At 37.3% G+C, this 14,625-nt stretch overlaps 1 protein-coding gene across 1 annotated transcript in view; it reads right to left on the bottom strand.

Annotated features, from left to right (window-relative positions):
* Nucleotides 1–3,340: 3,340 nt before the first annotated feature.
* CHIC2 (cysteine rich hydrophobic domain 2) overlaps nucleotides 3,341–14,625 on the bottom strand; it is a 31,555-nt gene continuing 20,270 nt past the window's right edge. The window contains exons 4-6 of the mRNA XM_070948321.1: nucleotides 9,982–10,038; nucleotides 9,753–9,812; nucleotides 3,341–5,149 (exon numbers count right to left, since the gene is read on the bottom strand). Coding sequence (XP_070804422.1) covers nucleotides 5,099–5,149; nucleotides 9,753–9,812; nucleotides 9,982–10,038 — 168 coding nt within the window. The 3' untranslated portion in view covers nucleotides 3,341–5,098. The remainder of the gene's footprint in view (nucleotides 5,150–9,752; nucleotides 9,813–9,981; nucleotides 10,039–14,625) is intronic.

Here is a 14,625-nt window from a genome sequence, read left to right as displayed (position 1 = left end):
TCCTATCTAAGAGGAGCAATCTGGACAGCATTTAAAATTACTTTGGAAAGACGGACAGGTTACATTTAAAAAGAAACAACTAAAAGCAGATCATGTGTGTAATGTAAAAGTTTGTTCATCTATTTGTTCGTGTAGCATTTGATCAACTTTTTGTGTGTATGTCTGTATATCATAGGTTTCATGGTGCAGAATGGCATTCAGTCTCTGGACCAAATCAGCAGTTAGTGGACAAGAAACTTAAGGAAATACACATATACACATGCACGCACGCACGCACACAAATGCTTGATTAGGCAGAGTTGTGTTTTCTTAATCCTCGAAAGAGGTTTTGATTTTCTTTATTAGCTGTCCAAATGGTTAGGGTTACATTACAGTCTTATGCTTATTAAACATGTTCAAGACTGCTTACTCTTCAGTAAGATCACTCTTGGTACGTACAGTATAGCCTTAAACGTTTTGGGGATGATTTCTTAAAGAACATATATTTCTAAATGCAGACCTGCATAATTATAAAAGAGTTTCATTTTAAGGATTAAATTTTAAGGATTAAAGTATCAGTTCATGATACTGGGCCATCAAGGAGCCGGTGAAACACTTTTTCCTTACTTGTCTTATACCGTAAAACAAGGGTACTGACAAGCACTTAGTGGTTAGTGGGTTTCTTGCCACTGTTAGTACCTTGAGGTACATCTGGTTCAGAGGAAAATTACTTACAAGCTGGGAGAGCATGAAGTAATTTGCATATTGAAAGGCATGTGACCAGAAGATTATTTTAAACGAGCAATGTAAATGCAACATAATATTTTGAGGACTAACTGTAATTCTGTTACACTCATAAGTGACTAAATGTGAACTCTCTGAAAACTCTTTCCAAAGTTTTAGACAATAATATTATACTTTTTCTGGCCTCATTAGTCTTCATACTTCCAACATTTTTATTATCAGCTTTAATATGCATATTGCTACTGCCATGTGAGATGTAAATCTGTTATCTAATACATAGGCATGCATGAATAAATTAGCAATTTCTTAAGTTTTGTGCTTGCAACTCAAGTAAATCAACCCAGCCCACCACCCCCAGATTTCCTTAAAAATCCAATACATACCAGTAGAGAAAAGACATGGTGGCAAATGTATATAAAGCAACCCAAATCAAAGGAGTGGACATGCTTTTTAAAAAAATTGTTTTTGCCAAATTAACACAGTTGTATAAACAGTTATCAAGTCTACCAAGTGTATCCATGGGCGATCAGCCAACCTCAGTTGCTAAGTTCAGGGAAATCATTATTATGGAGAAGATCTAATTATTAGAGCATTTTTAAAAAGTAAGATTTTTTTCACAAGCTCACTTCAATCTAAATTGAAATCCTACATCATTCTAGTGACTCTAAGCATCTGCAAAGTGAGCTTCAGCTCATGAGAACTTATGCTGTTTAACAAAACTTGTTAGCTGGACCAGATTTATTGGGTTGTACCACCATCCAACAGAAATTACCTGAGCTAGCTCAGACGTATTATTTAACTAAGAGAGAAATATAATATTGGAGCAGTTCTCGTTTCATTAGTGACTTTATAACCCTAATGATACTTGCCAAACTATCCATGTAAAGTTCTGACTGACAAAAACTTTTGAGGAAGAAAATATTTATAAGCCAAGTTTTTCTAATGGAACAAATCAAACATTCAACCTACTCAGCAGTTATATCCATATACAGGAGCTCTAGCATGCAGGCCAAGCTTCTTGCACATGCAAGAAATTGCCAATTTCTTTCCCCAGGAAAACTAAATAATGCAAAACGGATCGTTGGAAAGAGGTCCTACCTTCACAGAAGTAAAGAGAGAGACCCAAGAAGCGAAGGGTGAATAGCAATTTTCTCTCCACTTTAGGGACAGAGGTGAATTTTACATCTTGTGTACTTAAGACCCCACGCCAACACAACAGATATAAGGACAATAAGCCCATTCAAATCAATAAGCACACTGTGTTGGAAAACTGCCCAAGCCATCATTATTAATATTTATGTTCTAAGACATTATGGAAATTTCACAGAAGAGGAGAAAATGCTTTATATGGTTTCTTGTATTAAGGAAAAAAGCAGATCATGAATGATAGGAAATAGTTTTGGAATACCTGAATAAAACTATATACTGTATTTTTCAGAGTAGAAGACACACTTTTTTCCCTCCTAAAAGAGGCTGAAAATTTGGCTGCGTCTTATACTCTGAATATAGCTTTTTCAAAGCTATTTTTCGCTAGCGAGCTAAGCTTTTTTTCAGTGAAGTGATCCTGCTTTGCTTGCTCCCTCCGACTCTCAGCTGTGAAGTTTTTTTTCAGCCCTAACGAGGCGCTAGCGAGTGAAGCGATTTCCGTGGTTTGCCTGCTTTTCTCATTGCTTCTCTCTCCAAAAATCAGTTGTGCTTTAGAAGCTGTTTTTTATCCCCAAGCAGGGGATAAAAACCAGCAAAATAATGTGCTGAAGCTGACCAGACTAAGGACGCTCGCCAGATGAATACCTGGTAGGCAGATTTCTTCCCCCCACCCTATTTTCCTCCCCAAAAACTAAGCTTATACTCCGAAAAATACAGTACATATTTTAAAGTTCTTTCATAGGCTGCATTCATGTATCATAATCAACCATGGGATAAACTTAGTGTGATTTTTTTAAAAAATCAAGTTAGAATCAGTTTTGCAGATGGGCAAGGTAATTTTGGCTTTGGGCAAATTTAATTTGTTTTCCTTCTTTTTGGTTACCCCCAGTTAAAGTGATCCTTGGTAGGGTACAGAATCAAACCAAAAGTCAACCAGAAAAGAATCCAACCCATACATATCTGTTCATTTTCCACATTAGCTCAATCAAGGTTGCAGTCAGCAAGCCAACAACAAACCATGGTTTCAAACCCTAGTTTAATGCCCTAAAATAAACCATGATTCATTCACGCAACACGCTCAGCCCCAAACAAGCAAACTGTATCGTGGCTTAAAGTAATAAGGAACCTTATTACTTCATTTTAAAGAGAATCCGGGGGTACATATGTCAAGCAAAATGCATGGCATCTAATCAAAGTCAGTTGTATGGATTTCAGTAACAGAAGGGCCTACGCAAATGCTCCGTTTGTCTCCCATTGAGATTCTGAGATTCAGAAATGCCAGACTCTGGATGAACCACAACAAGATTAGCCAATGAAAGTATATTGGAGCCACTATATGGTGTGATATGCAAGCAGAGCTTTAAATTGTCACAAAATATATTCAAAATATATTAGCAATCTGTTGCGAGTAGCGAACATTGGCAAATACACAATAAACGTATCTGTATATGACAATAAAGCAAAACACATATTTAAATGAAAAGGACTGATATTGTTGTAGTAGTGGGATAAACATTTCATTAATACAAATATTATGCAAACTGTATTTGTTGGCTATTCACATTATTGCTCTGCTACATGAAGAACAGGCCCTTAAAATATGTTATATTTCACCTACATTAAAATCCAGAAACAAATGTTTCAGAAGTAACTGCATACAACAGGCATTGAACTTAATACATGAAGATATGCGCAGCCAAGAAACTAAAAACTGGCCTGACCAAAGCATATTATTACATACTCATATTTTTTTTAAAATGTTTCCTTGTGCAAACAATAAAATAAAACAGAAAGCTAACCATGTAAACATAAAATTTAAAAGTTAGAATGCAGTATTTACTCCAGACATTCAGTAAACTATTAATTCAAATAACCATTTTTTTAAATTCATCCACCTGAAATACAGATGTAAAAATCAAGACATTAACGACACATCTAGCATCTGGTACAAATGCTGTTAATGTTTTACACACAAAGGCCCCAACCCAAGGGAAAGCTTCAAAATAAAGGAGAATATTAGTTGCACTTAAGTCCTAATGAAATAAATAGAACTTGAGAGCATTAGAAACCAATAAAGTAGGCCCAAGTGAATTTTATGGGATTTAAATACAGCTTTCTATGGGTTGGAGCCAAACACTGTAACATTCAATAACTCAAAACTACTGAAATATTTAACAAATATATTTCTGCCCATCTTGCAGCCTCGTGTACTATTCAATCGGGTAAACGATAAGAAAGCTGTTACATGGCATGAACCACAATGCTCGCTGGCTTGCACGCCGACAGACATATCACTCACTCATTCACTCTCCCCTCTCTCACAAGCACCCACACAAACACATATGGAGTTGGTATAAACAAAATATCACTTTATTTTTTTTATTTTTTTCACCATGATTAAGAGATTAGGAGTAGAACCCTGGGTTCTCTTCAGTCACTTCGAATCTCTTAACCACAGGAAGATTATCTACCGTTGTCCATGCAGCAGCCCTCTTAGGAAATACTAGTCAATTTTACAGTCCTGAGCAGGATTAGCCATTAGACACCTGCAAATCTGCGACTTAAGTCTTCTCGTGGAGAAATAGCAATCCATGTTCAAGTTTCTGGAGGAGGAACATCTTCTGAGCAGACAGGATTTTTTTTTTTTTTTCAAGATACAAGAAAAGGAATGGATGCTAGGGCTATGAAGGAATACTGCTTGTTGGCTCAGAAGAGACTGGTTTTATATCCCAGAGAGGAGGAGAGGGGGAAAAAAATCTGATACAAACAGATATTGTCATCAGCCAAATATGGTGAGATTTAGATGTAGAGATGCAAGTGCATAGGTTAAAAATGATTGCCAATTTTCATGTCTATCTTGGGGTTAGAATACTTATAGCTATTTTCATTTGTATATAATAGCTATCCATATATACATATAGAAACACACACATGTATGTATGTGTGTGCATATTCAAACACATACCCACACATATTACCCATACCTCAAGACCAGGGTTCATTAACAGAAAGGGGGAAGGTAATAATTTAAATCACACAGAATGCTATGTGCCAAATTTGACAAAATGAACTTTGAACATGTTGTTCAAAAAAAAAAAATCGGAAAGAAAAAGAACGAAGAACACCACAAGATCCTGTAGAACCAACTCTGTATCATTACGAGGAGAGCACCAAGGAAGGCACCATTGGAAATGAAACATACTCAGGAAGTCTCTAGGTAAAGCAAATGCTAATCTGGTTGGAAAATTGGTGTCTTTGGTAAAAATTCTATAAGAATGACCTGTTAAAACAGAAAGAGAAAGAAAAAATGAATTATGGACAGCATTGTTATTTTCAAAGTTTCTTAGCAGACGTTTTCAGCATGACAAGGCAATAACCCATAGCCAGGATCCAAATGATTTTAGGCAAAGCCAAGAGAGCTTTTAATTTTGCTTTTATGCTGCTCCCTTATTGTACATAAGCAATATGTTTTTTAATTTCCTCCCGGTTTAAAAACATTTTTGCAACTGACATATATATGGTTGGGAACAAAGGAAGTTACTTTTTCCTAAGTTAAATCTATTTGTTTAAGTACCTCATTTTTCGATCTATAAGACGCACTTTCCTTTCCTTCCCCCCACAAAAGAGGGTGGAAATGTCTGTGTGTCTTATAAAGCAAATGTTGCCGAAGCCCCGCCCACCCACCGGCCCCCACCCTTCGGCCTCTGCCTCCCAGCAATTTACCTCTTTGCAGCAAACAGCAAACAGCCTGGTCAGCTTCCACACAGCCTGATTTACCATGAGCAGCTGATTGGCGGTTGGATCGGCCTCCTGGAATACTGCCAGGAGGTATTCCTGTTCCAGGCTGTGGGGATTACCGCTGCCTCTGCGCATCCCATTTTCAGCATCCACGTGCCCCCCTTTCGGCCTCCACACATCCTGTTTTCGGCCTCCGTGTGTCCCATTTTTGGCCCATTCTAGGCGGTGAGGATCACCACCGCCGTCTATCGCCGCTTGGTGGTAATTCCGCCATCTGGAATGGGCCGAAAACAGGACACGCGGAGGCCAAAAACAGGACGTGCGGAGGTCAAAAATGGGGTGTGTGTAGGCGGCGATTGCCGCAGCCTGGAACAGCTGATCAGCAGTATTCCGGGAGGCCGATCCAACCGCCAATCAGCTGCTTGTGCTAAATCAGGCTGTGCTGAAGCTGACCAGGCTGTTTGCTGCAAGGAGGCAAATTGCTGGGAGGCAGAGGCAGATTTTTTTTTCGTTTTCCCCCCCAAAACCTAGGAGCGTCTTATAGTGCGAAAAATACAGTAAGTAGTTTGCGTTTTTCTTCCTAGGGCTGAGAGTGACTAGTCCAAAGTCAGCCAGCTGGCTTCGTGACTAAGGCAGGACTGGAACTCATGGTTTCTAGCCTGCTTTCTAGTCTGATGCCTTAACCACTACCCCGAACTGGGTCTCCATCTGTTTTAACTATCTCAGCATGTTTTCAGCTGCACAACATCTCTCCAAGACAATTGAAATATATCTTACACATCGATTCTAGTGTGATCATTTTAGCTAGAAACAGGAAGAAGGAACCTGAGAACTCATGCACATGAAACACATCAGTTCTGCGACCCAGCTATTTTGTGCTTGCTGCTCACTTGGCAACTGTGATCCCCTCCCACTGGTTGCTTATGGTGGGTCAAATATTTCTCTTTTCTCAGTGTCCAGTGAAGAGAGGGGGATGATGGGAAGCTGAAATAATGGTAATCCTGCAATTGTGAACTCCCTGAAAACATACATCTAAAGACTGAGAAACCCATATTCCAAAGCTTTGTTTGGAGACTCAGAAGAAAGAGTTGCCCTGTTCCTTACAACCATGCTACTGAGCAACATATATACTATACGCGCATGCATTTCTCAGAAAACTGTTTAGTTGATCGGTTTTACTCAGATAAAAATACACGCGGATATTTGTCCAAAATATCAATGTAAGCCTTGATCCAAAGAAAGCTGCGACTAAACTTGTGGCCAAAATGAGGGTGGGGTTGTATTTTTCAAACCGGGATGCCCCATACCATGGAAGGTATCCTTTCTATACCTGGAAGGAACGCCAAAGGCAGAGAACAAAATGCACTAGGTGTCCCTGCAGCCTTTGTCACCCCTGAAGGTGTTTGGCAGGTTCATTAACAAGGCATGCTCATATTAAGAGAGTCAAATTCCCAGCTGTTCTATGTAATAAAGGCTGCAGCAAGATAGGGCCTACTTAGAAAATGCAGGCTGTGTGTACATGCCCATTTTATCATGCCTAAAGTCTCTTTGTCGAAGAGCAACTAACCATTTCAGTACAATTAATTCTGAAGGTTAACTAAGAGGAAGAAAAATGGCTCCAGTATAAATCTATTACCATTCGACCCAAAGTAACTTCAATTACAACATCTTTCATCAATATTTTCATATTCCTCTTGGCTTCTCTTTCCCACTAGTCTCTAAAATCTACTAAGTTTCCAGTAGTAAATTATTCATGGAAGAGGGAAAGGCAACCGATCTAAAAGAAATTCTTTTTAAGAATTAGGTTGGAAGGACGGCAGCAAATATTACAACTTAGTTTAGCGAAAATACTGCCTTATTAAAATGTATATCATCACATATAGGGGAATGTGTTCTGCAATATAAAAGAACTAAAATGAAATATTAATTTTAATTGTTAACACAGTATTTATGTCTATCAGGCTAGTTAGTCTTCCTAGACAGGCCAAGTGAGCTGCTCCTTTCAGAGTATTTTATCTCCCAAGAAAATACAAATTCTGAAAATATTAAGGAATATTTGCCATATTGTTCTTGCAACAAGCATGCTCTTGTAAGACTCTTGTCTGACTGAAACGTTTGCTACACCTGAAGAGATTGTCAAAGATTATGCTAAATTAAAAATGTTCAACTTCTGCATATCAAGTTTATGTCTGAGAATAATCTGCATAAGTATTACAATGCGACTGTACGATATTGAGAAATTGCAGAAATTTATAGATCACCTCCAGCGATCTACTGGATTAGAGGTTACCTACCCACTGCAGTTTGGGGCTCCTTTTGCCATTCAAACATACCTTGGAGTACAAATATATGTGGCCATGTTAGGTATGCGTAGTAAAAGTGCAGTCTAAGTTATGCCAATATAAAAATCAATGAGTGGTGTCGTTCACTGTGTTCTCATTTTTAATACTAAACACTGAAGTATTTTAATAGTAAATACTGGAGCTGGGCAGTGTTTCATATTCAAAGCTAAACTGGCACTTTGAATCAGGTACTAGCCCTCTCATACTACCTACCAGCAACTGCTTAAAGCAGCTGCATCTTTTTTCAGGAATGGTGTAGCTGCCTCCACCACTGCAGCATGATCCTGTGAAAATAGGTATGTGGTTTATGGGAGCTGCCATCAGGGGCTGCGTGCACACTCAGGTGCCCCTCTTCAAATCTGAAATTCTGCACAGGTGCTTTCTAAACTGACCTGAATTTTGTTGTGTGCATTACAATACTATTACAATAGGCTCAAAGGCTGGGATATTAACTTATTACCCTCTGAACATGTTACTGGAAAGCGGTAATTGTAATCAGAGTAGCTCTATATGAGCATGCAAAAAGTCTATTATTTTTTATTATGGTCTTATAAAGGCCAGAAGCTTGAAGTAATTATTAAAATAAAGTGCTGAATTCTTTACATAGCCAATCTTAAAAACCAGTGCCAAAAATTCTTTTCTTGCCTTCAATTATTGCAAAGTTATCATGTGTCTGCTATCATAAATTAACATGTTCGCTATAATAGATGATCATAAATTAACATGTTAAGTATAATAGATGTTAAAAAGAAACAGTTTGTTGAATAGAGCTACTCTGTAAAAAGGGCATTTTAGGCAGTCTTTTATGTTTTAGGCTAGATATAGGCCTTAGTATTTCCTCTTTTTCAGTGCTAACAGAAAAGATGATTTTAAGATAATTTGTAACTATTTAAGCACTGTTTTAAATCAATCTTCTAACATACTGTCTATAATGCGTGCATTGTGTTAAATAATAGACAAGATATATAATTAAAAGGCATGGATGTGTTAGAAATAGCTAAAGCAAGTTACTTTTGCAGGTTCGTCTTAATTTTTTAACCCCTGCTTATATCTTAAATTTTCATAATGCTGGTATATTTTGCAATAGTGTATTTGTTAGAGAGGGTTGATTTTATGACAGCCAATTCCCCTGTGTGCCCCAGAAAAATACAAAGAACAATAAAGCGGAACGATTTCGATTGCAAAGACTGCAAAAGGAAGAACTTCTGCATCTTCAGAAGGCTTTATAAAAAATATGCAAAGTTCTGTTTCAGAAGCAGGAAGAAGACCTAAACTTCCTTTCTTACAATCAAGGCTTTTAAAACATTAAAGAGTGAAGGCAGCATTTTCAGGGCTGCTGAGATATGGGAGCAGTTAAAATCTACAAAGTCTTTATAGAGTTCTTAAACTCCAACTGCTCAGTTGAAAGGTCTTTTCCATACGCCAAGACTTGATTAGCATTATATAAAACAGCCCACGTCTAATTCACTGCGTAACCAAAGTTGCAGTTATTCTTTTTATACAGCATTTGAAAATTTCACACCCCATCAGCACATGTGCAAGCCATTTTATCTTGGCAATTAATTTATTATTTTTTTTTCCCCTCCAAGGACACAGTGAAGCCTTGTTTTCAAGTCATTCATAACTTTATAAATCAGCCCTGCGCATGAAACCATGCATCTGTGAACCGTAGAAAATCCATGCCACTCAGGCGATTAAGCCTCCTGACACCTTTGCTGATTAATAATCGTGGAAAGAATAAGATCAGAAGCAAAATAAATGATCATTTAATAGAGAAACGCACAAAACAGCCCTTTAACTTACATATTCCATCATGTTATTCGATTCACATTTCCTTTTGCTTAGCCTCCAATGCAAGCACAGCTAGACAACGGAGAGAAAGGGGAAGAAGAAAAATGAGCGATGTTTTATTGCCGGCATTGAGACACCCCCATTTGTCCACTTTTCATATTTGGCCTTCAACAAAAGCATCTGTTTCCATACTGAGCCACTCTAGCCCCAGCAGTACGAAGCTGCTCCCTGCAGTACTCACCTTGTGGTATAATCTATTGTTTTCCCATTCTAATAACTTCTCAATCGATCTTCGTGTCTAGAAGGCAAGTAAAAAGAATTTTTACTCTCGAGTTGCTTTAGGGGGGGGGAAAAGAAAGTTTCTTTTGCAACCGCCTTTATGTGAAAATGTTTCAGCAGAAAAGAGACACAGGAGGGGGAACTCAGTAAAGGGTAGTTTGTTGTACTCTACATTTACTTGCTGAGGTCATAGTAATAAGAGGTTATGTATGCTTAAAAAGAGTAAAATGGAAGCAAAACAACTTTTAAGAAATATCCAAATAGTTGGAAAACTTACGAAGCTATGCATTAACAAAGGGCTTTTAGGAACAGTCATTAATTCACAATCCACTGAATCTAATCTAATGGGATGCGTTTTTCAAGCAACCTACACAAGAACAAAAGGGATTTTCACATAAAACAGATACGAGTTGTAAATCGATGCTCTCTCATTTAACACATCGTGTAAAATTATGCAAAAGCATTTGATCCTTAAATCTCTTGCACCGAAATTCTCAGTTCTAAATGCAGGAATTAAATCTTCCTGCAAAACCCGCAACTTTAAACACTCGGTAAGCGTTCTGATTGAGTCGTAATAGAAATATATCCTACTGTTTATAGTCATTTGACGGCCGTGCCATCAACCACACAACAATAAGACGGGGTTTATAGTCTTTATGCATAAGGAAGGATAAATCATGACACCAGGTGTTGAGATGAGACTAGTGTTGCAGGTGCAAAGGCATGGATCACTGAGCCTTGTGGCAAATTCAACTTTGTACAGCTGCAGTTTCCTTATAAGGCAAAGAGAAGGGGGGGGGACTTGAGGGAGAGGGGGGGTGGAAAAGCATCTTGCACTTCAACTGAAACTAAACAAGAGGTGTTATAAATTGCATCCCTGAGTCCAGCAAGTTTTTTAAAAAAAAATTATTTAAACTTACTCTCCAAATTTACTGAGTGTTGTCAAAAAAAAAAAAGCAGAAAACAATATGTGAATTGTTCTATAGGCAAACATATTTGTGAGTGAACGTGTATACACACAAGTATGTATGGGCTAATATTAAAGGGGGGGGGGAGATTCTATGCATTTCCAACCAACACAAATGCACAAATCTTAGTTGCGCCTAGATGAAAGAATCAACTATTACAGTTGAATTGTAAGGTTCTGTGCCATCTTTTTTTCCTAAAAAGAAGGGATTCCAGTCATCTTTTAATAGCGACGACTAAATTACCGCATTGTAGTTTTTGAAGTTCTGTTACTTTTGGCTAATACTTTTTATTTTATTTTATGAAAGACGGGGCCTGCCCTTTAACAATGATCAGCAGACCTCTCTTGTTTCTTTGTAAAGATAGCCTTTTAGAGCCTGCTCTCCTTTTAAATGAAAATAGGGCAGCAGTTATGGTCACACTTTTGTTAATTTAGTTGCCAGTCAGCTCCAAATCAAAAGAAAATAAGGCTGCAGAGTGTAATTAACATTCAGTTCAGTCGTTTTGTCCCTTGTCTAGCCCCCTAAGCTTTGTTAAAATTGCCATCTGAATGCTGAAGGCTGTAGGGAAATCGATTTGATTCTAATCGCACCATGAAAAGAACATGATCTAACTGCTTTCAGCCCTCAGTAAATCTGTACTAGGTCTTTAGCACAATGCAACTTCCAATTTAAAAAGCACTGAATGTCTCGTCAATGACTTTGTGAAGGAAAAAAAAGAACAAGGAGCAGACATAAAAATTCCAATAGTTGTTTAAGCATTAAAGCTCATTTGCATCACAGCAAACCTGAAAAGGGCTGACCTCTCAAACCGCCTCTCAGGTCTATGAAGTTGTAGCCTTGACAAGCTCACATTGACAGAGCTCATTGACTCTGAAAGGCTACTCTATCAATGGTGAAAAATGGCAATAGGTTCTCCTCCGAGAGGGCATCTGCCTGTGCCCACCCGCTGTTAAACCAATGGCAAAACCCGATTCAAAAAATGTGAAGCTACCTTGTAATCTTTCTTGCCAGAGCCTTTTAAATAATAGATTACGGCTGCTGTACAATTTAAATTTCATTGCTTGCATGGAGGGGAAGGAGAAAGGGTGGCAAAGAAACCAGCTTCCCAAATACTAGTACAATTAAACACTTTACATTATAAATAGGAAACTGAATACGGGAAGATTCAATGCAACCCTCCGAAGGAGCCTTCTGCAGATTTTTTAAAAAAAAAAAAACATTTAATGACTGTTACTTTTAATTTGGAGGAAATCTTAAGCACAAATTGAACAGCATCCTGATTTAAGGCAACATAAAAACCCATTTTTTAAAAAGAAAATTAAAAACAATATTAAACAAACAACATGCATGTGGGAAACAAGCTTTGTTTTTATACTTTTATGTCAATTTATCCCGTCCTAAGGTTCAATGTAGATACCACTGATGTTCCCTTCTATAAGAAATATTCCAGTTTTGTAAATCATTTCATCGTTACTTAAATGCTGCCAAGTATTTAAACCTGCTCAACTCCTGGCCACTAAACAAAACGGGAATGAACGTTTAAATGAAACATTAGCAAGTACCTCAGAAGGCGGAGGAAGAAAAGGGGACTTTAAAGAGCATCACTCAATTCTTAGATCAAGCTTCCTTTCCTCTCTATTTGCCAGGTGAAAAAAGAGACTGGCATGTGCAGCTTAATTAATCATGATACTTGACAGCTTAGTGATTTACAGTGAGGAGCAGGTGAGGACATTCACAGCTCAAGAGGGGCTCTTGATCTGAGAGCAAGACTGGAGATTTTCAATCACAGCCATACAGAAAACTTTCTAAGAACATTTGATAACACAAAACAAAACTAAAAGGGCAAAAGACATTAGGAAGATTTTGAACACTAACCATCACGTGTGTTTTTCTTTAAAACCAGATTAATACTTATTATCTGGGAACAAGGTATGATTATTTATGGAAACCACTTCAACCTAATAGTCCTTAAATAAGTAAAAGGGCCACAGTGGGTCACAAAACTGAAGCCATTTTATCCTATGTGGGTTTACTGAGGAGTAATGGAAGTGACCCCCCTTTGTGTACCACTGATGGACCACTTTCAAATTTTTTCTATTACTTAGAGAAGCTTAATGAAATAGTTCTAAAATTAAACAATAAAAATTTTAAGTACTGGTTTTAATGTAATTCTATCATGAAGATGATCCTTAAATAAAAGATAAATTTTAAGTTGTCAATTTGGGACATCTTTGATGGTCTACAACACATTATTCAAAAAAAGATCTGGATCTGAAAGACCAAGGGAAATTATGGCCATATGAGGATAAACACAATCCATAAAATTGCACAACAGTTTTACTAACAATAGGAATAACTATACATGTACTGCAATTTTATTTTAAGCATACGAATTATTTCTCCATCAGAAAATCCTGAACACAGAAAGCCCTCATTTTGCTACTCTGAAAAGAGTTTTAACTAAATCGGGGAGAGAGGATTTCTTGTAAATTTAAAAGTAGTAACGTGCTAGGAAGACTTTTTGACTATTTTTGTAATTCATTGTTTAAATTAAAGGCAGCACCCTTTTGGAAATGTTTAAAGCAACAACTCCTGCTGTGCCTTTTCAATTGGAGTCAAATTATCCCTCAGAATGGACATCATGGTACTCTTTCCATGGGCTGTACTAAAAGAAGGGGGAAAAAAGATGTTCTCCTTTCTAATATTTTAGAAAATAATTTAAAAAAAAATATTTAAAACCCCATGGACCATCAGGTATTAATTTAGCTTAATTACAAAATGGAACTTAGTCTGAAAATGTTGTATTTCTCACTGGTTGAACAAGTTCTTTTCCCTCTTTTTAATTATGCAAATTTTAATCGGTTTTTAAATGATTGGGGTGTTTTAATTTGTCTGGGCCAAATTGTTTAATTCGATTTTACTTTGTTTTTTAGATTTTGTATCTATGTATTTTACTGTTTGGCTGTTCACCGCCCTGAGTCCTTCGGGAGTAGGGCGGTATATAAATCAAATAAATAATAACAATAATAAAAATAATCACTTGAAAATAAACCCTAATGTATCTTTTGGAGCAAAAATTAATATAAGACCCGGTCTTATTTTGGGGAAAACATGGGTATAACTTTAGGACGTTGTGCTGCAAATTTTAGGTAACATATTTTGCACACTGTACATGAATTAATTTTACAATAACAAGTGATAAGAAGAACTATATTTTATGCCATTTAAAAGGTGGTCTCACAGCCATTACAACAGGATGGTAAATATTACAAAAGGGTGATCTGATAATCATCATTCTTATTGCTAAGCACAGAGAGCAGTAGCCAGCCAAAGGAAGGGGATCACCAAAATGGGTATGGTAGTCAAAAATTGCCTTGCCAATGATTGCACAGTACAACAACTTTAGTGCTACATGAGGAAAATGTGTGTCTAGTTGTATGCAATGGGAAGTACATATGTGTGTGTGTATCTGTTCATAAAATAATCTTGACATACGGATGAAGGAGATGTCACACATCTGAGTATTTGTGTGCATCTCTATGTGCACAAGGAAGTGAGACTGGAAGTGCATGAATTATTCTTAGATGTACCACTGAAGGTCTGAGTTAATATATCGCACAAAAGCTTGCCTTTGCCCG

The sequence above is a fragment of the Pituophis catenifer genome, unplaced genomic scaffold, assembly GCF_029215685.1.
Source record: "Pituophis catenifer annectens isolate HBS135680 unplaced genomic scaffold, rPitCat1.0.hap2 SCAF_8, whole genome shotgun sequence".
Lineage (NCBI taxonomy): Eukaryota > Metazoa > Chordata > Lepidosauria > Squamata > Colubridae > Pituophis > Pituophis catenifer.
Note: the sequence above shows the minus strand (reverse complement) of the source record. Positions and strands in the feature narration are given on the sequence as shown.